The sequence below is a fragment of the Pelecanus crispus genome, chromosome 11, assembly GCF_030463565.1.
Source record: "Pelecanus crispus isolate bPelCri1 chromosome 11, bPelCri1.pri, whole genome shotgun sequence".
Classification (NCBI taxonomy): Eukaryota; Metazoa; Chordata; class Aves; order Pelecaniformes; family Pelecanidae; genus Pelecanus; species Pelecanus crispus.
The window spans coordinates 31,933,093-31,957,336 of NC_134653.1; the positions used below are offsets into that span (position 1 = coordinate 31,933,093).

Consider the following 24,244-nt stretch of genomic DNA (forward strand, 5'->3'; position numbering starts at 1 on the left):
GAGCTAGCGCTTGTGCAGGAGAGGGGTATGCCTGTTCCCAGCGGCAGTGGAACAGATCTCTTCCATCCTGCAGCAAAGCCTAATGTTTTTAAAGCCAAGAGGCTCACTTTTCCCAAAGGGTCCTGTTTGGAAATACTGAGGATGGGTGACTACTGATCTGGCCAGTTTCTAAATCCTTTGGCTGCTGACAGGACTAATGCACGAGCTTCTTCATCCTAAAGAGCCCGTGGAGATGACAAGAGTCCCAGACGTGTGGGCTCAGCCACTGACTCACGCTGCATCTGAGTAGTGGTGTGGTGAGAGAACGCTGTCATCCTGAGCAGCCAGTGGGAGCTCTGCTCCCCACTCCCACATGCTTTCTTAAATTATTTCAGAGTCTTTGAGGCAACCTGTTATTTTCAGAAAGAGTTGTAACTTGAAAAGTATTCAGCAACATCGGTCAAATCTTTCTGCTTATCTTATGTAGCCAGAGTTGATATACAGACAGCCCCCAAGGGAAGGGACCCTTCAGCCCGCAGGCTGTAGGCTGGCAGTGGTCACTGCCGTCTCAGTCTGTGGCCTCCGTTGGTTCCAGACGACCTTGCGAAGGAGTCCTGCTGTCCGCATCCTGCCTACTGTGGGTCTGTCCGCAGGGATCCTTCTCTCATTGCCAGGATAGACAGCCGTAATCTGTGAAGCACAGGAATTAGTCGATCATCTTGCAAACTGGAATATTCTCGGTTCGCTTGCACCGTAGCCTTTTCTGCCCGTGAGTAGATGGCTCCAAGATCAAAGATCTGGAAGATCTGCTAGAGCTCTGGGAGGTCTGTTGTGGCAAGAGGAACAAAGGCAAGCTGGTGTCATTTAAAATGCAGGTTTCCTTCCGAGTGTCGCGTAACTAATGAGCGCAGCTCTTCTCGGTTTGGTATTGTTCAGGTCTCTTTGGTGAAATGTGCGGTCTGCCTGCTCAGAACTGTTGTATTTCCTGGTTACTTGGGAGTGGAGGCAGATGTTCACCTACCAAGCATTCCCTGTCTCATCTGGAACGTGTAAAGCACTAACCCTCCTTTTCATTCTGATAGAAACCTGCTGTTATCCTGAGGAACAGGGCTTTTTTCGTGTTTCCTGCAGAACCTGAACTTACAGTCCCCTCATTCTACCTCTGACTGCTGAGCTCTCTTAATGAAATGGCAACAAAACCAGCTGGCCTTGAGGATCCTGGCACAGACAGCCCTCCCTTGGGCTAGCACAGTCATCTCGCTGATCCCCACCACCGCTGCTTCTTTGCTGTCGCTCGGGTGAACATACGCCATATTTAGGCACCAAGTTGCAGCATGTTTTTTGGGCTTCTTTGGGTTCAGGCTGTCTGTGGGGAGTGAAAAAAAATGTTACCGTGAAGAATTGCTTGATTAGATTTTAGAGAACCAGTGTCTGTGGTGGCAATGAAGAGGTTTAACATAGAGCTGCATTTTATGCAATGGATGCTGAAAAATTGGACAGCAGGGAGGAAAGAACAGAATGTAGCAGTGCTTCGGTCTGTGTGAGTTTCTGAGCATGTGCCTATTAAAATGCAGTAAGAAAGGTAGCAAGCATATGTATTTTGAGCAGTCGCTATGGTAACTATATAAATTCTAACAAGCGTGTTAGTCAGTTGGGTTAGTGACTCTGTGGCTGCATGTGACACACTTTGCAAAATTAATGAATACTCTTTCATGAATGATTTATCCTGACATCTAAAGGTTAAAGTGTCTTATGCTAAAGATGCTGAGGGGTGCTTTTCTGTATTGATCTGTAAATAATTAGTTGTTTGTAATTAGTTAAAGATTCTCATTCAGACAGATACTGAGCTCGGGGAGCTTTTCTGGCTTCAAATTATTTGTTGGGGCATTTTGGGAGCCTCAGAGCTGCCTGGGCATTTTAACTTCGTTGGAAAAAGTATAGAAATATCTACTAGTTCAGCTGGTCCATCTTTTATTAAAGGTATGTGAGAAGTCTGCTCTGAGGCTAATGAGAGAGCTAGTGGATTGCTGGAGAAATGTTGGTGAGAGAAAGGGTGTCCTTTCTCCCCTTCTGCTACGAAGCTGCTCAAGGCTTGATCCCTGACTCGATGCAGCTGCAACAGGGGTTTAGAAGCTGCACAACTTCCCTAACATCTTGTCCTTTTCTCTCTTTTAAATCCACTTCTGTCTTGGTCTGTACAAAAATCACTCATCTCTCCACAGCCAACCAGGGAACTAAAAGGGAGGAGAGATGCAGGGTTTATGCTCATGATCTCAGAGCATTTCACAAATGTTGAAAGATTTTCGGAGTTAAACAGGCACCATAATCTTTTCCTAAAAGAAACCGATAAAAAGGTGGAGTGTGTTTTTGGGGGGGCAGGCTGAGAGCATCATGGAGCTCTGGGGATGTGGCCTCTGGGGAGCAAAGGGTGAATAATGTCGGTACAAAGTTTTTCCAATTGCAAGTGGCAGTCAAGAACATAAACACCAGAAAGTTAAGCTGGCCTAGGGTGAAACAAAGCGATTTGTTGTGGAACGTGGCCAGGTTAATGCTGCACAGTGTGACTGTAGAGAAATGCTAGCGCTGGTAGAGGAAAAGTGTGATGCACAAGAGATGGCAACGTGAGTCTGAGGGAGGAGAGGGGCTACGTAAAATAGATGTCGGGGGGGTTCTGGAGAGGTGCAGCTCACTGGCATTTACAAGTGAAACATTTCTCAGAATTTTCATATTCTTTTTTTCCTTCTCTTTTTTTTGTCATCAGTCTGTACAGATGTAAGGAGTTATATAGGCTGCCTCTGTGTAGGAAGCAGACAAAAACCAGGAAACGAGGGGTATGCTTTGTGCTGCTAGTGAAATTATTGGTTTTGACTTGCCTGCAGGAAAAATTTGGTCATACCCACGTAGTACTATGGCTGCTCACAGTCTTACTGTGGTCACTTTCCTTGAGAGAGACATTTTGATTTTCTTTAAGACTTCTTAATGTAAGTCTCTCTACACCCTTCTAGTATCTATTTTTCGTATTGATAAAGTTGTCTGATTAAGCCCCAGCAAAATGGTAGCAATTAATCTTAAACCTGGAAGGCTTAACAGCACTGCAGTACATGAAAGGAGAAGGTTAAGTTGTCAGAAAACACAGAGGAGACAATTTATCTAGGTGAGCGGCATTCAGGCTAGTCTTGGAGGCCGGCAGACAACCTTCCTTTTCGTTGGAACTTGCTTAACGCTTTCTGTGCCTGGCTCTGCCAAACCTGAATGTCTGCAAGGTGCTGAAAGTATTTAGTCAACTGGAGGCTATTTGCCGTTGTTCCCGGGGCTCTGGGGTTTCCATTATAAATGTATGTACCGCTGACCTTGCGGATGAACCCTGAAAGCTTGTGCAATCTAAACAGAGTTTGCATTCAAATCAAGGCACTGGTAGTTGCAGTTCTGTAGGACTGTAATTGCTGACTTTGGGCATCGATTAAGAAAGGAGGAGGTAGTGCAAAATAATTAATTGGCCTGAAAAATACTTAATTTCTTAACCTTATCAGAAGTTCAGTTACCCCAGTGTTTCCGTGGTGGGGCTTTACAGTTTTGTTGTTGTACAAATTATGGTTGGTGTTTTGGTTTGCTTTTCCTAAACCTGTGTGTGCCAGTCAGTTTAGACCCCAAGAACTTGCAGCAACAATATTTTCAGGTGAAGGTCTTACTAGTTGTAAGGGCTTAAGGTGGCCCTGCCGAATTACAGGTTCAGCATACAGTAACAGACACCAGACCAACAGCTTTAGGGATCAATAATTTATCTCTAAATAACAGTACAGTAACAAATATGGATCAGCAGTACAATTATCCAGGTCAAAACAGCAGCAAATCCAGTAATTCACCAATACGGGGCTAAACTTAATCGCCAGGCGCACAAAGGCTTCATGGTTCTATTTGGTGTGCATGGGGCACGGAAATATCCTATAAGGCAATACTGGCCTCACACCTCTCTTGTGGCCCAGGACGTGAAAGTGCTATATAAAGCAGTGATAGCCCCTCACTAGCTAATATTCTTGGTCACTGCGTAATTTGTGTGTGTGTGTGTGTGTGTGTGTGTGTGTTGTCCTAGTAGAAAATCAATTACTTTGAGGATTTGCAGGCTCTGTAGCCTCTCCCACATTTGTTTTACGATGATAATGATGCTCTGATATATTACACTAAGGAAACAATCCTTAGTGTATTAACTGTAGTCTTTTTGTACTTGTGTTTTAGCTGGAAGAGGAGAGATCAGTACTCAATAACCAGTTATTAGAGATGAAAAAGAGGTAAGTTGTTTTTTCTGGTGTGTGTTAAACTGTACAGTCCTACAGAAAACTTCAGAAAACATAATACAAAAGCAGTGCTAAGAAAGCGGTTCTTTTCTGTTGTATCATAGCTAAAAGTCCTGAGGTTGTTAACACAGATTGGCTTACAGATTATATCTTCCCCATTTTCTTTATTAAAAGGGAGAAGGAAATGTAATTGTATTAATGTAAGAACATGTTAAGCAGTGGTATTTACCATTTCCTCTTTAGTTATGCACCTTTTGCGTTGTAGTAGTTCTCTTCATTTTCAGTAACCAGTTTAGTGTTTGGTTTTAGTCTGCTCTGGAATATTGGATTGTCTGTCAGTCTGATAAATATGCGTGCATAGAGATCTGACCCATCAAGTTCTTAAGGAATAATGGAAAAATACAGTGATGCTATTTAAAAAAAAAAAAAAAAAAAAAGCAGCAGCTATTCAGCCTTGAATGGATTGTTCTCATAGTTTGGGGATATTGAGTTCATCATGGCAGTAGTTATTGCAGTTCATTCAGCACTGTTTTTAAATACCAGGAGATTTGTCCTGGGTGACTGGGGCATCCATTTGTAAACTGTGCTATTCAATAAATGGTCCCAAGTTACAAAATTTTCTGTCTTTCTGTGATACGTGTATGGAAAGCTAATTGGCTAAGTGCCACAATGTCTTTAGGAAAATGCGGGCTTTTCAAAAGTGGTTATATAAATCCTTAGAAATTTCTAAGATGCAGCTCTCCATGACACAAAGTGTGTTCCAGGAAAAACAAACAAACCCCTGTTGAATTTCCTGAATTTATAATGGTCGCAACAAAGAGCAGTGAGTGACACTTCGGTGTTTATGCACATGCGTAGGTACTCAGTACTAGACACTGATCCCTTTTGTATTCCCTAATAATCTGTTATTTGGGAGGTGGGTCATGCTCTGTTATAGCTCAGACTCTTCTAAAGGACGGCAGGCACATTGGGCATTGCACAAGCTAAAGCTTTCTCAGAGAGTGTGAGAGTTTGATGAGTTTGTTACACAGAGGGGCGAGCAAGCAGCTGAACCTCCAGCTTTAACCGGCCTTATGAACTGGATCACTCAGCCTTTAGCTGCATAGAATAGCATAAGTGTAAGTTGTTTTGGGTTTTTTTTTTGGTTTTTTTTTTTTCAAGAAGAGGTGAAGGAAAAGATAAGGAGAGAAATCTTTAGCTGGTGTAAAGACCATTTGACATCCACAATAATTAGTATGTTTACATCAGCTGAGGCTCATCTCCAGCATATTTGATGTGTGGAAAAGGAGGATATTAGTGCTTCTGACACTTAGGATGCTGTTTATAGCCTGTTATTTAACATGTTTTGAAACATGTATTTTAAATAGTTGAGAGTTATTTTAAATAGTGTAATACCTGAAAGTTACTTGAGGAAATGAAGGGGTGAATAGGGACCCAAGATTCATTCAGTCCTTTCCAGCAGTTCTGTTTTGTATCATACAGTTTAAAAGACAAATTCTGTGATAAGTTATAAAAAGCAAGGTGTGAGGCTCTGATTTTCCGTCTCCTGTTTTTACTCTGTGTGAGCTGCCTGAAACGACCTAGATAATTATGAAATCGGTAAAGTGAGTTTTAACATTACTTCACCTTCAGTCAGTTACACTGAGATGCCCAAGTTTGGCTTAATGACATTTCTCAACAGTGTTGAATAAACTCCAATAGAAAGGGTAAAATAAGTAGCAGAAATAGTCAACCTCACTGAAGCAGACTGTGGGCCACTAGGGGTTAAAATATGCCAGCATATGACATTATTTGCAACAAAAAACATGAGGCTGAATGAAGCGCTAATTAAATAAAAGAGAGTCTCTCTCTGAATTCCTGAATTCCACTGAGATTGATGATGATATGAGCGACATTTTCTTCCTTTTGTCTGAAGAATTTGAGATACTGAAAAAGAGACATCTTTTTGTTTCAATTAGGTCAAATCTCTAGGAGTAGTTTTCCTGCCTTCCTTCCACCCACAGGAGCTCTCTTCCTCTATTTTAGCAGCTCCCTCTATGAAATAGTCCAGCTAGGAGTAACAGGAGTTAGATATTTATGAATCTAAGGGGGTTCTGTGTTACTTCAGCTCATTAGGTTCGTTGTGGGTTGCTAACTGTCTTACTGTCTTTGAGCTTGCGCTATTTATCGATACTCATTTCATTCCTCTCTCTTCCCTTTCCTACCCTTGCTTCCTTTGCTATATCTGTGTGTCTTTAATGGTAAGACTCAAGAAAGTCTATCCACGTTACAATAAATAATTTTTTTTTTTTTAAGTAAAGTTGTTGTACATATTTTGGCTGCCTTTGTCCCTTGGTGTCTTGCTTTTGTTTTGTAAAATATTCAGCTATATATATATATATTTTTAAAAGTCTATATTTTTTACCAAAACAAAAAAAGCCCCTTGATGCAAATTTAGTTCTTCCTTACAATATTTTCCATTTCTACTCCATGTTTCTAACATGTGGTTCTTGTTATTTTGCATTTTTAAAGCTTGCCCAGTAACACTTTAAGGTATTTACTTCATTCTTAGAATTTCTTATTTTTGTAGTAAGGGAAGAATCTGGGTGATTTTTTTTTTTATGTTAAAACAAAACAAAAACCTCTCTCTCCCATGACTTCCACACACTGCTCAAAACATGGTTTAACCTCCTCAAGAAAGTGAAATCTTAAAATGGCGTGTGAAATGTCAAAGTCACTTTTACTGTTGTTTTTCTTTAGTCCCTGCTGGCAAGCAGATTATTTTGGGCTTGAGTTGGCAGGGAAAAAGTTTAAGTTCACTGAATCAATTTCCCTTTTTTTTTGCCCTGACAAAATAAATACTTTCCACAGGATTTTTCTTGCAAGTTATCGCTCTGTAGTTATTTCACATTCAACATATGCTCCTTACGTTTACTATCTCTCATATGAATCACACTACAAACGATACTGAAGCTGAGAGCACCAGTGGGGTAGACTCTCAGCTGATGCTGGAACTGAACTGTGATCTACACTTACGTATAAGTAAGTAGCGACATATACCTACGATGTTTGTAGGTTTTCCAGTTTCAACGTTTTAGAGGGCCTCCAACTGGAGCTGTAAAGCGTGGTTCCTGGAGAGACTGCCTCATAAAAGAAAAAAACAGTGCTACAGTACAGGGACCTTTTTCCCCCCTCTTGTTTTCTCTCCTCTTCTTCTCTTGTTGCTCTCCCCTTGTGTTACAGTATTCTAGACTCCTATATTGAATTTGTAAATATGTATTTAAATGCTCGCAAACTGTTTGCCTTTTTCAACCACCTAAATGTTTGTGGTGGTTGAAACCAAGCCAAATAAACGGCAAGTTAACCATATTTGTACAAAAAGCATATGTTTGATCTCAAGATGAAGATCTGACCAAAAAGTGGAAGCGTTGGCTAAATAACAAGCTCTTGAGCATGAGATGAGTCACTGGGGTTTCCATCTGCCCTTCTACAGCTGCATATGTAGCAAAGGGGAAAGCCCAGGTGAAGTCTCAGGTACAGGAGAGCTTGTGAGCAGCAGCTTCCAGACGTACTTTCCCATTTCCCCTGCCTTGAGTAAACGCTGGATTTGCAGCTCAGTGGATTGGAGAGGGCAGCCGTGCTCTGCCCGTGGCACCCCATGCACGGGTGGCACATGTCTTTCCCACACCACCACCCTGCGCTTTGATCCAATTCAGCAAAGCATTTAAAAACATGGGTTAGGCTAGAGTGTGTTTGTAATCCTGCTGAAGAACGCAGAGATTGCTGTCCTGCTTTTAGTGCTTTGCTGAATCAGGGTTGGCGAGGAGATCTATTAAATGCCGTTGCTCTTTTGTTTTTTGTTAACAGGGTGTAACTTGTATTTGAAGGCAAGATCGTGCAGTCTGCAAATTGTTGTGTTTCTGCTTATATTAATTCTCTCATTGTAAAAAATACTGAAACCAAAATCAACCTTTTGGTTCTTGTTTGGTAGCTGCATCAGCTTCTCTAAACCCCAGATTCTCCACTTGCTGCTTCCATTGCCAAGTATAATCTCAACAATGAAAGAATTGCATTAACTGTGCTCTCATTGTTGAGTTTCCTCTTTATCTTGAGTCGGTGAGATGTACTGTATTTCATGGTCTGGGTATCATGGCTCTCACTAACTGTAGGTACCGTGGATATGAAAATTTTTCCATTTGAACTTAATAGCTGTCCCCTACCTACTGAGCATCGTCACGCAAGGACGCCTTCTTCTCTCAATCCCTTGAGCAGTCCTAGGAGAGTGTAGTTTTGTTTAGTTACTTAACGAAATTGTTACGTCACTTGGTATCTTTGAAGTATTGGCTACTTTGTGCTTTTTGTGTAGTGGGTATGCATTCAGGTAGCCTAGTTTGTCTTCGATTCTCTCAGCTAGTAAGAAGAGAAGCAGCTCGCTGCTGTGCCAGTGAGACCATGATCATCTAAACAGAGATGTATGGAATTGCGTAGAAAACTGCCTACACCTGCAGAAGCTTGGAGAGTTGACAGCTAGCTGCTGGGCACCGCTTGGTGCTCTGAAAGCAAGTTTCTCTTCTGGATAAACACAGATTTTTGGAGTAACAATCTTTTTTTTATTTTTTTTTTTTAAACAAACAAAAACCTTTCGGCTTGTAAGGAACTTTTGTAGCAATAGTCCTCGCATCAGAGGACAATTACTCATCTGTGGGTATTCTGTGACCTATCAGGAAGACTCATTAGCATCAGTGTGAGGATGTCATAGCTATGATGCCTTAAGATCACTGTCAGGACAGGATTGGTAGGCAGAAGTCGTGTCTCCTATTAGATCAGCTTTCAGGTTGGGAAAACTGGACATACATGCACAGAAGGGGTTTGTGCCTGCTCTGGAGGATTTCTTTTTAACCCTTCTCCCATGAAGTAAAACAAATCCCACGTGGTTTTGTGCTGAAACCAAAGTTGTCAAAGGCCCAGAAACCCTCAAAGTACGCGTTTCAGGAAATCATGATGTTACTGAAATTAGTGAGGACCAGCTGATATTTCCAGCATCATCAATGCTTTGCATGACAACTTGTACAATGAGCTTTGCATGTATGTTTTGTTGCTTGTTAATAATTTTCAAGAAGTAACAAAACTCTGAAGTTAGGTTTTGTGGAACATTGTGCAACATGTTTGTTTATCCTGTATCTCCCCAGTCTATTAACTTGCTTCTTTAAATTCAAATGGATATGATGATATGCAGATTCTGGCATGTACTACCTAGGTAAAGTTTTTGCTTTGTTTCCACAGTTGTAACATCTGAAATGTTTATACGTGTATAAAACCTTAGTCAAGTACAGAATTGAAATTTGCTTTTTAAGAACCATTTCTTACAGTAGTCTAATACTTGAAATTAAACTAAACATCTTCAGGTGACTACAGTAATCTATTCTTTAGATGATTTCTGGTTGTATTTGGTTTTCTTTTAGAGAATCAACATTAAAAAAAGAAATTGATGAAGAGAGAGCATCTTTACAAAAATCCATCAGTGTTACTAGTGCCTTGATCACACAAAAAGATGAGGAACTGGAAAAACTCAGAAATGAGGTAAATGAGGAACAGTGGGATGATTCTTCGTTTTGGATTAAGTTATGGCTAGAAGCATATGGCTTTGTATGCTTGCTACTGAAGACTTGGCTAATTGTTAATTTAGCATAGTTAAACCTTAGTATTAAATCTTTAGATACCTGTGCCTAGTTAGGTGACTTCTGGTGTGTATTTTTGCTGGCTATTTAGCCCTTACTACTTCATTCTGGAAGGTCTAAGCATTCTTAAATAATTCTTATAGATCACGGTGCTCCGTGGAGAGAACGCTTCTGCAAAAACCTTGCAGTCAGTGGTTAAGTCACTGGAGTCTGACAAATTGAAACTTGAGGAAAAGGTGAAGAACTTGGAGCAAAAACTCAAGGAAAACAACGAACAGCCTTTAACTGTAACTAGCTCCTCAGGTAAAAGAGAGAGCCTCTTTACTTGTCTCTGGGCCTTCGGCTTTAATCTTGTAGATTTTTGCAACTGTTAACCAGATAGTTAAAAGGAGGTTTCACTAATTGAACCTCCCGAGACATGTGACTTTCCTGTTGTAGAGCACACGTAAGATTTGATTGAAAGAAATCTGACCAGCTGCAAAATATGAAAGCTCCTGACATTGCCAGTTAACCCCATTTACACCAGGGTGGGGGGCAATTTGACTTGAAATGAAATGTGCGTAAGGCATAAAACTTCATCCTGTTTGTGGTGGGGCTTCTGTGCAAGAGCCTCTCTTAGACTGATTTGGTTTTCCTTGCTGTAGCTGCAAAGTAACGTGTAGACATCGTAACAAAACCACTTACCTGAGCCCAGGACTGGGAATCCCACATTTCAGGCACTCGTGCTTACCCTATGCTGAGCTGCTTCAGCTTCGTACCACTATAGTCTCATCTCTCAACAGATGAGCGTTCCTTTGCAGACCTGTGAATGTTAGCTGTCACCTATACATACATTTTTTGTATTTTAGTAAGTAACGTGTGGTATTGAATATGCTTCTGTAACGCAGCGGTCAAATTCCCCAAAGAAGTCACCCTTACCGAGGCTTATACTGAGTGATTAGAAAGCAGCAAGAATAGGATGTTTTGGAGACTGGAGACTATTACATTATTTCAGTCTCTGACTAAGCCATTGTATGTTTCATATTTAGATTACTGGATACTTATACCTTGTTTGGTTTTTTGTTGTTTTTTTTCTTTAAAGGTGACATTGCTGCTAATCTACTTCAAGATGAAATTGCAAAAGAGAAGCAGGTATTTGATCTGAAACATCAGCATGCTACAACAGCAGTGTGTCTATAGGCAGAGTGAAATATTTTTCAAAAGACAGTTACTGTCAGATTTTGTAAATCAGGATTATAATGGGCAGATTTATCTTGTAACCTTCTGCTCCTGAAGGGAAATACTAATGACAGTAAATATTAAGAATCAAGTGATGAGTGATACTGAAGAAATAGTTCAGGTTATCGGAACATGAGAAAGCAAGGAGGAAAGCAGAGGTGGCAAGTTTTGACCTGCAGCCCGTTGGTGAGGTACAGCCCAACAGAGCACACTCATAAACTGCTCCTTGCCATCCTTTCCAAAGGTTTCTTGGATGTGAACAAGGAATAAGGTGTGGCCCACCTGAATCTGTGGCACTTGCCATCTTGGAGAAAGGGGCTACCTGAGCTCCCATGCTACTTCTGAGCTTCTGCAGTTGAAAATGTTGATCTTTGCTGCTTCTTAACTGCAGAACTTTACTCGGAATGCAGGTTGGCAGCAACAGGGCGAGGAAGTTGCTCAGTTAGCGTGGGCTTGGTAACAGGAAAAATGTGTATCGAAGAGTATGATAATCATAATGAACATGTGAAGTGCTGCCGTGCAACAGGCAGCCTGTGACAACAAATGCCTAGGAAACATGATTAGAATAGAAGCACCTTCTGCTTGTTATAAAAGTCCTTGTTAGATCACTGATGTCAGTCGTGTTGATAAAAAAAAGTCCTTCCTGATCTGTACAGAGAACAGAAGTAGTGTAATTAGCATACACTAACCACCAATCTTTTTCTGTTTTTCTGCCTCCTTGAATTCGCGTGCTGATGGCACCGCTTCCTTCCAATCAGCACGAGGTTTGTTCCACTTCTTGGCTTCCTTTATTTTATCCACTATGTCCCTTTGCCAAGCATTACTTGATTACGTTCAGCAGTGCTGCTGCAGTAATGGCTGACTGATCCTGTGGCTCAGACTAGGTTTGGGAGATGCCGTACGGGTGCGCTGCGCTGTCCCCCTGCCCCTCCAGGATAGCTCTGAGACCAGCCCCTAGAGCTGCAGGCTCAGAGGAACAGAGACGCTGCTGTGATCAGAATTACACAACTGGATTTATGTTCAAAGTGTAACATTAGAAAAAGAACTCGATCTGTCGGTGGTGGGTTGAGACCCACCGATGTCTGTCAGATGTGTTGGCTGGGCAGAACTACCTAGCTCCCTGGACAGAAATCATACTGAGGGTCTCAGGGGTCTTCGGGAAGCTCCTACCCCTTTTTCTCTCAGTGTCCATGGGTGCTCTTTGCAATACAACGATCCAACGGTACGAGTTAATGCAGATCTGCACGTGTCAGTTCGAGGGCCATTCTTTTGTCACTGGCTTTCTCCAAAGTGCAGTCCTGCTGACTGTCCTTGTTCTTGACTATCCTAGATTGACTTCCTGAATTCAGTGATAGTAGATCTGCAAAGGAGAAACGAAGAATTGAACTTGAAAATACAAAGAATGTGTGAAGCAGCCCTGAATGGCAACGAAGAGGAGATAAATAACTATGACAGGTAGAAATCCCTAAAGGAAACCTTGGCTTGTGTTTTGGGAACTGTTGGTAGCAGTCAGTTCTATCAGCTGCACAATGCACCAACCTGATTTCAGCTGTCAGGAAGGACAAACAGAGCTTCCCCTTGAATTTAGGGTGATTGAATCCAGCCTTCTTTTTAGGTCCATCACTGCGGTGTAGCTGGTGGTGCAAAATGATCCTCTGTAATTATCGATAACAAACACTGATGTATGATAACATATTTATTGTCAGTCTTGGTTGAGTTTGGCCCTTTCCAAATTAAGTAGAAGAGTCTTTGCTCTCAAGAGGCCGGTAGCTGCATTGAGAGGGGGTGATCCAGTCCAGAGGAACAGAACTGAAACCTATTTGATATCTTGTGACTTCAGATCTCCCCTATCAAGAGAAAAGAGAAACTAGTTTACATGTGTTTCTTTTTAAAATAAGGTCTGTATTTGTGCAAATATTTACACAAACAGAGCAGAAATATTTACACAAACAGAGCAGCTTGTTTTGTAAATATTGTAGTGTAAGGGAATATGGAGGTACTGCAAGGTAGTAAAGATGTCAGAAAAATCTTCAGAAGGGGTTTTGTAAATTGTTTTTGTTATGTTTTTGTTGACTACTGTGGTGTTTCCTTAGTTTCAATAATTATGAGACAGGTTATTGCGCAGGGCAGGGAAGCAGGCCTTTCTCCTTTACGAAGGAGAAGTACCCTGCTTGACTTGCCCTGGTGTTGATCTTGCAGTGAGGAAGAAAGCCTGTCAAAGAAGAAACCTCGCCTCTTCTGCGATATCTGCGGCTGCTTTGATCTTCACGACACTGAAGACTGTCCGACCCAGGCACAGATGCTGGAGGAGCCACCCCACTCGGCTTACCACGGCAGCAGGAGAGAAGAACGCCCCTATTGCGATACCTGCGAGATGTTCGGGCACTGGACGGCCGACTGCAATGACGACGAGACCTTCTAATGCAACGCGTGGCCGGGAGGATGGACTGTCTGTGCGCCCCGATGGGACGATCTACACCACCAGCATTTGTGTGTGCTGAACGTCAGGAAAAGGGACAGCGTTTCTTGACCCCCCTCGCTCCCGTTCCCCTTGCCCATCCACTCCAGAATCAGTACATTGATAAATATTTTGCTCCTCCGCTAATAAATACCCTGTCTCCCTTTAATGAACTTAGGTGAAATACAAATAAATGACTTAACAAATGACTTTATGCTATTTCTTCCCAGGTTCTGGGTTTGTTCCCACTCTTAACAAGAAATGCCCCCATGCTGTTGCATCTATTGATGGGAAAACATGTATAGGAACGAAGCACTATAGTTATATTAAAGCTTATTTAAATACCTTGAAATTATGCTGTTAATTTTCATATTTGCACTAAACCATTTTAAGGCTGAATTTGTACATTTAGATTTTTAAGCTTTTTTTGACACTGGACTGGGTTGAGAAATGTTTCATCTTTATCTTCATTTACTCATTTGACTGTGATTTTGCTCAGTGAACGTGGGCTCTGGGTTGCGGTTTGATGACAGTGAAACATGAAATCATGAAGCAGGTAAGAAAGGGAGCTGCTGTGGGGTTTTTTAGAAACCCAGATGCTGTGCACACTTACAACAGTTTGTGAAACATCCTTTTTTTTTTTTCTTTTTTTTTTTTTTTGCATTCTTTCAGCTTCTATATAGTGTGTGTGTGGTGTGTGTGTGTATATATGCATATATATATTAAAGTTATATTTTGGAAAAAAAAAAAGTGTGTTTCTTTCATGTCTTTCCGTTCCATTAGGAGGGTAACAAGCTCTGCATGGGGACACATGTGCTCTGTGGCTGCACTGTAAATAAATAGAGAGAAAAACATGAGCAGCGTTGTGGGATGTTAGTTTACTAATGCTTCACGTGCCCCCTCCCACAGCAGGCTTTTGGGAACGGCTGATGAATGTTGCTGGTGTCACCAAACCCGTGGAAGACTGAAAGAGTGGTCAGGCATTGGAACAGGCTGCCCAGGGAGGTGCTGGAGTCCCCATCGCTGGAAGTGTTCGGAAAACGGGCAGAGGTGGCACTTTGGGACATGGTTTGGTGGGCATGGGGGTGCTGGGTTGATGGCTGGACTGATGACCTTAGAGGTCCTTTCCAAACTTAGTGATTCCTAGTTTTTACTTTCATTAAAAACTAACCCAGCCACCGAGCGAGGAAACAGGAAATTGCCACTCTCCCCTTAATTGGTTTAGTGACGGACTTGGTAGTGCAGGTTAATGGTTGGACTGGATGATCTTAAAGGTCTTTTCCAACTTAAACGATTCTATGATGCCTCGTTTTTACTTTCATTAAAAAATAGCCGAGCCACCGAGCCAGGGAACATGGAATTGCCACTCTCCCCTTAACTGGTTTAGTGTGGACTTGGTTAATGTTAGGTTAATGGTTGGACTGGATGATCTTAAAGGTCTTTTCCAGCCTAAGCGATTCTATGATGCCTCGTTTTTACTTTCATTAAAAAATAGCCGAGCCACCGAGCCAGGGAACATGGAATTAAGTATTGCCCTGCCCCAGTCGCTTTGGCGGTGTCGGGGTCGAACGGGGCGGCCCCCGGCTCCCCCCCCGCTCCCCCCCCGGTTCTGTGACTCGCACGGGGCGCTGCGGGCGCGAGGGCGGGGGTTGGGCGGGTCCGCCAGGGGGCGCTGCGCGGCCGGGCCGCGCGGCTCCGCCCCCGCCGTCACGCGGCGGGCGCCAGCCGAGGGGCGGCGTCAGGCGCGCGGCGCGGGGGGCGATGGCGGCGCACCTCAGCTCGGGGCGCGTGAACCTGACGGCGCTGCGCGAGGCGGGGCGCAGGGAGCTCCGCGAGTTCCTGGACAAATGCGCGGGCTCCAAGGTGAGCGGGGCGGCGGGGCCGCGGCGGGGCCGCCCGGCCGGGCCCGCGCCTGACGCCTCTGTCCCTTCCCGCAGGCCATCGTGTGGGACGAGTACCTGACCGGGCCCTTCGGGCTGATCGCGCAGTACTCGCTCCTGAAGGTGAGCGCGGCGGCGGCAGGGGCAGGGGCAGGGGCAGGGGCAGGGGCGGGTCCTCCGCTGCCGGGCCTCGCCCCCGGAGCGCCCCGCGGCTAACGAGCGGCCTTGCCCTCCGCGTAGGAACATGAGGTGGAAAAGATGTTCACGCTCAAGCCGGGCCGCCTGCCGCAGGCGGACGTCAAGAACATCATCTTCTTCGTTAGGCCCAAGCTGGAGCTGATGGACATCATTACGGACAACGTGCTGAGGTACGGCGGGGGAGGGCGGCGGCTGCGGGGGCTCGGTTCCTGCTTCTCTCCTTGGGAGCCGGCCAGGGCGCCCGCCGAAGGAGGGGACAGCTTTGGCCTGAAACTGCCCTGCGAATTGTCACGGTCGGGCTCAGAACGGGGAACTGCGTGCAGATGCCACAGCTGCGGGGGGGGAGGCTCGCGTCGGCGTGCAAGACACCCTGGGAGGGAGGGGGTGTTCACTTTGGCTGGCGATGCACAGGGTGCCTTCCTCGTTAAGAGGATGCATATTCCTTCTAATTAACTGGAATGAGTCACGCTTTGATTGACAGTTTGAGAACTGCAGGAAAACCAAGTGACCTTGCCCTGGTTTCAGACCTGTGGCTGTGGATGCACATGGCTGGGTAAACAATATTCTGAAATACAAAGTTAGGAATGGAAGTTGGTAATAATAACCAAGCGTGGCATTCCTGTTTCCTTTGAATTCAGTACCCCCGGCCCGCGGTCGGTGCTGGTTACCTGCGCAGCTGAGTTACCGTTTGCTGTGCCCCTGCCTGTGACTCTTCCAGGGAGGACAGAGGCCGTTCTCCCCAGAGGGACTTCCACATCCTCTTCGTGCCGCGCCGCAGCCTGCTCTGCGAGCAGTGGCTGAAGGAGCAGGGCGTGCTGGGGTCCTTCATCCACCGAGAGCAGTACAGCCTGGACTTGATACCCTTCGATGGAGACCTGCTCTCCATGGAGTCTGAGAGCGCGTTCAAGGTAAGCGCTCGTCTCGTCTTTGAGGAAAAAACGCCGTGTGGTTTTGTGTTGGCTGTTGGTGTTTGGTGGAGAGGCTCTCGGAGGGCTTGTGGGTGACCCGCACAGCAGGGAAGGGCCTTGCAGAGCGAACCTGACTTGATCCTGAGCACTGAATTGAGCCTGAACTTCTCTGTGTGTTTCCTGACTAAACGCTGAAGGAATAACCACAACAGCAAGCTGCGCCCCAGTTCCTCTAGCTTTAACTGCTGGCGTTACTCTCACAAAATGAGCGTTCATGAGGCTTAAAATACTCGGTCGTTACAAAGGGCCAGCACGGTTTGTGTCAATACGCAGCCAAAAGAGCCACATACAATGGTGAATGCTGCATCTGGGGATGGAAAGGTTTGAGAGTTTCTTTGGCCATCTCTGCCTTACTAAGCATAGCCCAGAGGACACATCGGGGCTTGCAGCTGCTTGTTGGCAGCTCTGGTGAGGCGGTGTGCTCTCAGATGGGCCTAATTAGAAGGAGAGGCTCTTTGCAGTCACTTTCTGGCTCTCTTAGTCTCTCTGTCAAACTGGGAGTAGCATGTGGCATTCAAAAATATTAGTGTATGGTTTGATCAAATTATTGGATGCAGTAACAGCACAGATAAGGTCCGTATTTGCCAACAGCCGTAGTTTTTTCCCCAGACTATGTCTCCTCTGAACTGTTTACACAGACCACGTTCTGCTGTGGAAGCAGCTGTGTTGGATCAACACCTTCCATCGGGAATCCTTCTTGTTGTTTAGGAATGTTACCTAGAGAGTGACCAGACAAGTCTGTACCATGCGGCAAAGGGGCTGATGACACTGCAGGCTCTCTATGGAACCATCCCACAGATTTTTGGGAAGGGCGAGTGTGCCCGGGTAAGGCAAATGTTGCTGCTTAAAAACTGTACCTTGTTCTTTGGAACTGCCTTAAGGAGTGTTTGGTTAAATGCACCTGCAGGTTTTTTGAATCCAGCCATGGACCCGTCTTGTCATACTGGAATTTCAGGATCATGGCCATCAGGTCTTTGTCATCTCTGGCCAAAAGAACAATCTTTGCTGTTCCATAAGTCTTCCTGTCAGGAAGATTTACCTGATTTCATATGTTTTGCTCACAGCTACGCTGCCTTTGTGTTTTCAGCAGTTCTTCTTTCTGTGGAGTTTTAACACTTAGCTGCTCTGTTCATATCAGAAGGGCTGAATAAAGTGGGAAATGCATAACCTACTGCTCATGCCTTAGCTTTTTCATCTCTCCCTATAACTTACCCTTTTTCCTTCTCTCTGATCAACCTACAGTTTAATTGGTACCTTTTGCAATGAGAGAGTGGCTCGAGATTAACCCTCTTGCCATTCTCTTCCTTTACACAGGGCTGCGCCCCATACTTGCACAAGCGTGTGCTTGTAGGGCCTAGAAGTCAAATCCGTCTGTCATGGCCCGCACCATAACCAGACCGACATGATTTATTTTCAGCATGTGGCTAATATGATGATCAGGATGAAGCGCGAGTTCCCCGGAAGCCAGAACTCGATATTTCCCGTCTTTGATACCCTCTTGTTGCTGGACCGCAACGTTGATCTGCTGACGCCTTTAGCTACGCAGCTGACATACGAAGGGCTGATAGATGAAATCTATGGAATTCAGAACAGTGAGTACAGCTGGGTAAGGGGGAGGTCTCCAATTGCTGGGGCAGGTTGTGGTGTGTCAGGTGGGTTTCTGCTTCACTAAATGACAGTGACGTGGGAGCAGCTCAGTGGAACTTAGTGCAGGGATGGTTCAGTCACAAGCTAGAGCCCATCAAGATCAGCTCTGGCTCTCTTTGCCTAGGAAGGGGAGTTGAGTACAGTGCATGTTACCAAATGGGACTATTTTGGATGTTGGCTGGTGCAGACACGGTGACACAGAACACGTGGTGTGGGAGCAGGGATGTCACTGCATGCCTTCACCCTCCCGCCTGGCTGGTTCACGTTTTGCCACACTGAGGGGTCAGGAACAGTTTGTGAAAGGCCATCGAGAGCGCTGTCCTGCTCTTGAGGGGGTAGTAAGAAAAACTTCAGAGAGGCCTTTATAGGTTTTAATTCCTCCTGCTGTACTGAAGACTGGCTGGAGGGCTGCCTCCAAACCTCTCTGGTAGCAGGGTAGCTAGCACTTGCGTTCTGATCATGTATGTGCGTGTAGGTCTCTGGGTCCCTGGGTGAGTACAGGGAGACTCTCCTTAATTAACACACAGGCACTGAGTCGTCTGGGCGTTTATATTAGCTTTGCTGCTCAGAACTATTTCCAGCTCAGGGGACACATTCCCACAGCCTGCTTAACTTCTGGTGGTGAAGTTCCAGTCCTTGTAAGGGTTATTTTTCTACATTTGGTAGCTTATGTGAAACTCCCTCCTGAGAAGTTTGCCCCGAAGAAGCAGGGTGAGGGTGGGAAAGATCTCCCCACAGAACCCAAGAAGCTCCAGCTGAACTCTGCTGAAGAGCTGTACGCTGAAATCCGAGACAAGAACTTCAATGCTGTGGGGTCAGTGCTGAGCAAGAAAGCCAAGATCATCTCAGCAGCCTTTGAGGTGAGGCCTGTATCCGACCGTGCATCCCTTGGGCATTCTTGTTGTTAGATACAGTCTGTCTTCAGCAGGGCTTTGACTGGCAGCTCAAGCTGTTGCCATGGAGTGATTACTCCAGCCCCCAGCCAGAGAAAAAACAGGTAGTCCTCAGAAGCCCCTCCAGTCTGTTCCCCTGTCCTGGGACAAGATCAGCTCCACTTCGCCTGTTCTGAGTAGGCGTTGGTCACATCTCCTCTTAAGAATCCTGCAGTAACGTGGATCCTCTCTTCTCCCCACACCTCTGTTCTGGGGCTTTTCCTATCCTTGCTGTTAAAAAGCTTGTCTCAGAGCTAGCCTAAACCACATTTCTGCTGTGTGAGCCCATAGTTCCTATAATAGGAATTGCTTTCTTCACTCTGCAGAACAGTCAGGTGATAATTTTAGGTTACTTTTAGCATACTGATCAATTCCGCTTTGTTGCTGTTGTTACCTGTTAAGTGAAGTGTCCTTTTCCCTTTATATTCCCTGAGGATGCAGAGAAGAGGCTTTAAGAACTGAAACTCCAGAATGTACATTCACAGAGTGTTATGGCTGGCATAGAAAGAATAGGAATGTGAAAAAGACTGTTGTCTTACAGGAGGTTTGACCTGTAAATTCAAATTCGTGCTCATGTGTCACCTCAGACAAAGCTGGAGAGTGCTGTGTGGTGGTGGTGTTTGAAAACATCCTGCTGATGATTCATAAACTGACTGATGTGAAATCCCGTATCTCTGCTTTCAGACTTCATGGTGATCCTTGAGAGAACTTGTTACACTGTTTGATTGTATTTCCTTGGTTTTTTCTTTGCCTCTTCACTTCTGCCACATTTAAGATGAGGTAGTGCTACCTTAACCGAAATACTGTGTGCTCAGCCTCATCTAGTAAATGTCTGTTACTGCAATATTAGTGCTGAAGGTGCTAAAGATGGATTATTCATAGTGGTTAAAAAAAAAAAGAAATTTAAGAAATTCTCAGAGGTAATAGGTGATAATGAAACAGCAGCATATTGGCAGTAGAGGACTTCTTAAATTGCAGGCTTCATCATTATCACTCTCCTGCCTGCACTTGCCCATTTAAATCTTCCACATGTGAGTCAAATTATTGTTATTTTTATTCCAAGTTGCAGCAAGAGGCAAGTAGCCCAAATGAAATACAGACCTCTGGACTGCTCTGAGAGCTGAAGTCTGCCTTGTGCTTCATCAGGTCCTTGCTCAAAACCTGGGACATTGTTACAGCCAGGTACAGTGACTGGCGGGTGTCTGCTCGAGAGGGACGCAGACCATGCCAGCCCAGTTCCTCAGCACCTTTTGCTACTGCTTCGAGGGGAAATGTCCCCCATCTCTGACTGCATTTGCCTAGAGCTCCATGTTTACTGGCAGCTAGCAGAGTAACTCATTTTTGCATGAAAAAGGTAGTTTTTCTGGTAGGGAAACTGAGGAGCGGATAGTGATGGTTGAAGTCAGACAAAGGTGGAGAAGAGTGATTGGCAATGCTGGTATAATGAAAAAAAAACAGTCTAATGATCCTATTTTACTATGTCCTGCTGCTTCTAATCATCAAAGTGCTGTTACAGGTAATGCTATGACTTCCGTTTAAGCATTTAAAGTATTTTGTCTGTAAGGTTGCATATCTCTAACAGCATCTGCTGTTGCAGTGAGTACAGTAAAAAAAACTTCTCATGGTAAAATTATCTAGTTGGTGTGTGGCAAAGTAATCTGAACAGGACCTAATCTAAGCGACGGATTTCTTTAGGAACGACACCATGCGAAAACCGTTGGAGAGATTAAGCAGTTTGTCTCTCAGTTGCCACACATGCAGGCAGCAAGAAGTTCTCTAGCAAACCACACCTCCATTGCAGAACTCATCAAAGACATCACCAGTGAGTACTCGTTGAATAGTCTGTCTGACTAATTTAAATACAGCAAGATGCAAGACAACTTGATGGACATCATTCAGCTTGGCAAAAATAGGCTTTGCTCCATCCAGTGCATCTCTGCTGAAATGTTAAATGTAGAAAATAAGCTGCCAGTTGCTGTTCTACTGATTTTTCCTTCCTTTCCCAAAGCGTCTGAAGATTTCTTTGATAATTTAACAGTGGAACAGGAGTTCATGTCTGGAATAGACACAGACAAGGTAAGTAGATCATGACAATTGGTGACTCTTACATCTTCAAAATAAACCCAATGTATTTCTCTGGGTTTTTTTCCATTTGGGGTTTTTGAGAGAGGAAACATCTGATCTAGATGATGTCTGTCTCCTTCCAGTGTCAAGGTTGTGAGCTCTCACTTGCGTCTCCTTGCACATTGGCAGTTCTTTTCCAAGTGACACGCGTCGCTGAACGTACTTGGAGACGGTGCTGTACTGTGTGCTTTGCCAGGCTCCGGTGACCTATCATTGCCTGTAACGCTGGGGTGCTTCGACTTGTACAGGGGCACTGCGTGCTGTGAGGGATGAGTGAAAGGTTCCAGACCGTTAATCAGAACTTTTTCAGTGCATCAGTCAAAGTCCAGCTATTGACTGTGGAATCGATATGCTTTAGAAAGACGCTGGGTGGAACCCGTGCTGGATCACTGTTTTATAGATGGTCTTGAGCTGCCTGGAGAGCAGCTGCACCTTCTTTCTTGCTGTTTGGGACATACAAGGCAAAACTAGATCTTTCTTTCCAGGTCTTCTAGGCACTTTAACAGGTTCTTAAAATAAGAGCTTACATACCTTTTTTTTTTTTTTTAAATAGGTTAACAATTATATTGAAGACTGCATAGCTCAAAAACATCCGTTAATCAAGATCTTGCGTCTTGTTTGCTTGCAATCTGTATGCAATAGTGGACTGAAGCAGAAGGTTCTGGACCATTACAAAAGAGAGATTCTCCAGGTTGGGCTCTAACTTTTGGACTGATAAACTTCTGAGAAAATCCACATCAAAGTCTCAGCTCTATGACACTTGCATTCTAGTATACACGGCTAGTGTTGACATCCAGTGCGTACAGACAGAGCACTGAGCTGGCAGCAGTGACTCAGGAGGTGCTTATATGTGTTTTACAACATGTAGATACAGAGAGGTTTATATCATTGCACTTTTTGCTATCATGATTTAAACACTCTAGATGGGATACATTCTAGAGAGATCTTAAACAAAAAAACTTTTTTAAACTAACGTCTTTGCCTTTTTTTTCTGTAAACACTCTGGTCATGGACTATTGATGTGGTATTAAAGGTGAATTCTTCATATTGCAGACTTATGGCTATGAACACATATTGACCTTAAACAACTTGGAAAAGGCTGGACTCCTGAAACCTCAGACAAGTGGTAGGAATAACTACCCAACAATCAGGAAAACCCTGCGTTTATGGATGGATGATGTTAATGAACAGGTAAACGGGCACCTCGGCAGTGAACATTACATCTAACAAGACAGAATTATATGCAGCAGGAAAACCTTCATATTTTATCTTATTATTTTATTTTATTTCTGTGGTGCTGTTTTGCAGCACGAAGTAGCACTCACCTGCTGCTGACACTCCGCTCTCTCCTGCAGAACCCCAATGATATCTCCTACGTGTACAGTGGCTACGCTCCACTGAGCGTACGCCTGGCACAGCTACTGGCTCGGCCAGGGTGGCGGAGCATAGAGGAGGTTTTAAAGATGCTGCCAGGTCCCCATTTTGAGGAGAGGCAACAGCTACCTACTGGCCTTCAGAAAAAGCGTAAGTTTTGCTTTGTTTTCCCATTTTTTTAAAGGGAGATGCATCTCTGTTAGGCTGGAATGAGGCAAACTGAAATCGGGGCTGGCAGAGTTCAGGCATCATATCTCATCTCCCTATCCCACTGCAGTATGAGATCTACCTAACCCATTTTTGACAGCTAGCTTTCTGGCTTCTTTAAAACATCCAGTCACATATTCAGCCTGCTATTAATGCACAGCACCATTTGCACTGAAGATACTATAGAGCTGTACGTTTGTTTAGCTTCTCATCAGAGTACTAAAACAAACCCTAACCTTACACTGTGATTTTAGTAAGTAAGATTACTTTACAACAAGGTGAGCATCACTCTCCTACTATTAAGCCTGGGCAGGCAGAAGCACATCCTGTAAAGAGACTCCAGAGCTGGGAGCAGAGTCTGCATTTCAGGGCCCCTGTCTCGTATTCCACCCAATAGGTTTCTCCTCCAATTCAGCTTCTATATTTATTTCGGTTTTAGATCATTTTGGGTTTGACTGACAGTTGATGGAGAGGAGATCTAAAAATAAAACTAAGACAACCTGTAAATTTCTCTGAATACACAGGTCAACATGGTGAGAACCGAGTCACTCTGGTGTTCTTCCTGGGAGGTGTGACATACGCAGAAATAGCTGCACTGAGATTTCTGTCCCAAATGGAAGACGGAGGCACAGAGTACGTCATTGCCACTACAAAACTGATCAATGGAACAAGTTGGATCAAATCCTTGATGGAAAAACTGGAGCCTGCCCCTTTCTAGCGTCTGTGGGGAGAGACAGTAGAAGTGAGGGGCCCTATGCGACGCAGGCACATCAGCTTCTGGTCTTCTCGCATGGCTGCTTGAACGTCAGAGAAACAAGACAGTGAAAGAAGCTCTCCTGAGACCAGCTTATGCTGCAGTTACCCTCATCCCTCTCTGCACTTGTGTTTCTACTGTTTGTGGAACTTCCTACTAGACAAGCAGTGGTGAAGGGCACTAACAATGAAATAAACAATGGGAGAAAGGGAGATCCCTGCTCATGGTCTGAATTGGCAAACAAGCGCTGGGGGAGCGGGGATTTGCCCACATCCTTCTATTTGGCAAATTGCTTCTTTTTTTTTTCTTTCAGTTTAGATTTAATGGGAGGTGTGATTACTTCTTTTTACTTTCCTAAAACGCTGAGGAGGCAGGATGTTTTCTGTTTCTGTTTTCATACCAATATTCCCTGTCCGTCTTTCACTCTCTGGTGCCTGACATATTCCATCAATGCACTGGATCTCTTGCAGTCAGAGATCTGTACTCAGCTGCACCTCTGCTCTACCCAGGGTTCAGGTTCCTACTCATCTTTCTGATGAATGCCAAGGAACTGGTG

At 44.3% G+C, this 24,244-nt stretch overlaps 2 protein-coding genes across 3 annotated transcripts in view; both read left to right on the forward strand.

Moving 5' to 3' along the window:
- Nucleotides 1-13,568, forward strand: part of CLIP1 (CAP-Gly domain containing linker protein 1) — a 59,619-nt gene extending 46,051 nt beyond the window's left edge. Inside the window, exons 20-25 of the mRNA XM_075718516.1 lie at nucleotides 4,213-4,265; nucleotides 9,713-9,830; nucleotides 10,072-10,231; nucleotides 11,010-11,059; nucleotides 12,477-12,601; nucleotides 13,346-13,568. Of these exons, the coding sequence (XP_075574631.1) occupies nucleotides 4,213-4,265; nucleotides 9,713-9,830; nucleotides 10,072-10,231; nucleotides 11,010-11,059; nucleotides 12,477-12,601; nucleotides 13,346-13,568 (729 nt within the window). The remainder of the gene's footprint in view (nucleotides 1-4,212; nucleotides 4,266-9,712; nucleotides 9,831-10,071; nucleotides 10,232-11,009; nucleotides 11,060-12,476; nucleotides 12,602-13,345) is intronic.
- A 1,797-nt stretch (nucleotides 13,569-15,365) lies between these two features.
- VPS33A (VPS33A core subunit of CORVET and HOPS complexes) lies at nucleotides 15,366-23,995 on the forward strand. Of its 2 annotated transcripts, XM_075718324.1 has the most exons (13): nucleotides 15,366-15,467; nucleotides 15,542-15,607; nucleotides 15,725-15,852; nucleotides 16,401-16,590; nucleotides 17,359-17,475; nucleotides 18,068-18,242; nucleotides 18,964-19,157; nucleotides 20,925-21,051; nucleotides 21,238-21,305; nucleotides 21,907-22,044; nucleotides 22,407-22,544; nucleotides 22,709-22,877; nucleotides 23,459-23,995. In XM_075718324.1, exons 1-13 carry the CDS (start codon nucleotides 15,366-15,368, stop codon nucleotides 23,650-23,652), a joined length of 1,806 nt encoding a protein of 601 aa, XP_075574439.1. In that variant the 3' UTR covers nucleotides 23,653-23,995. The 2 variants fall into 2 exon arrangements, with proteins under 2 accessions (XP_075574439.1, XP_075574440.1); XM_075718325.1 differs by lacking the exons at nucleotides 18,964-19,157; nucleotides 20,925-21,051.
- Nucleotides 23,996-24,244: the final 249 nt, after the last annotated feature.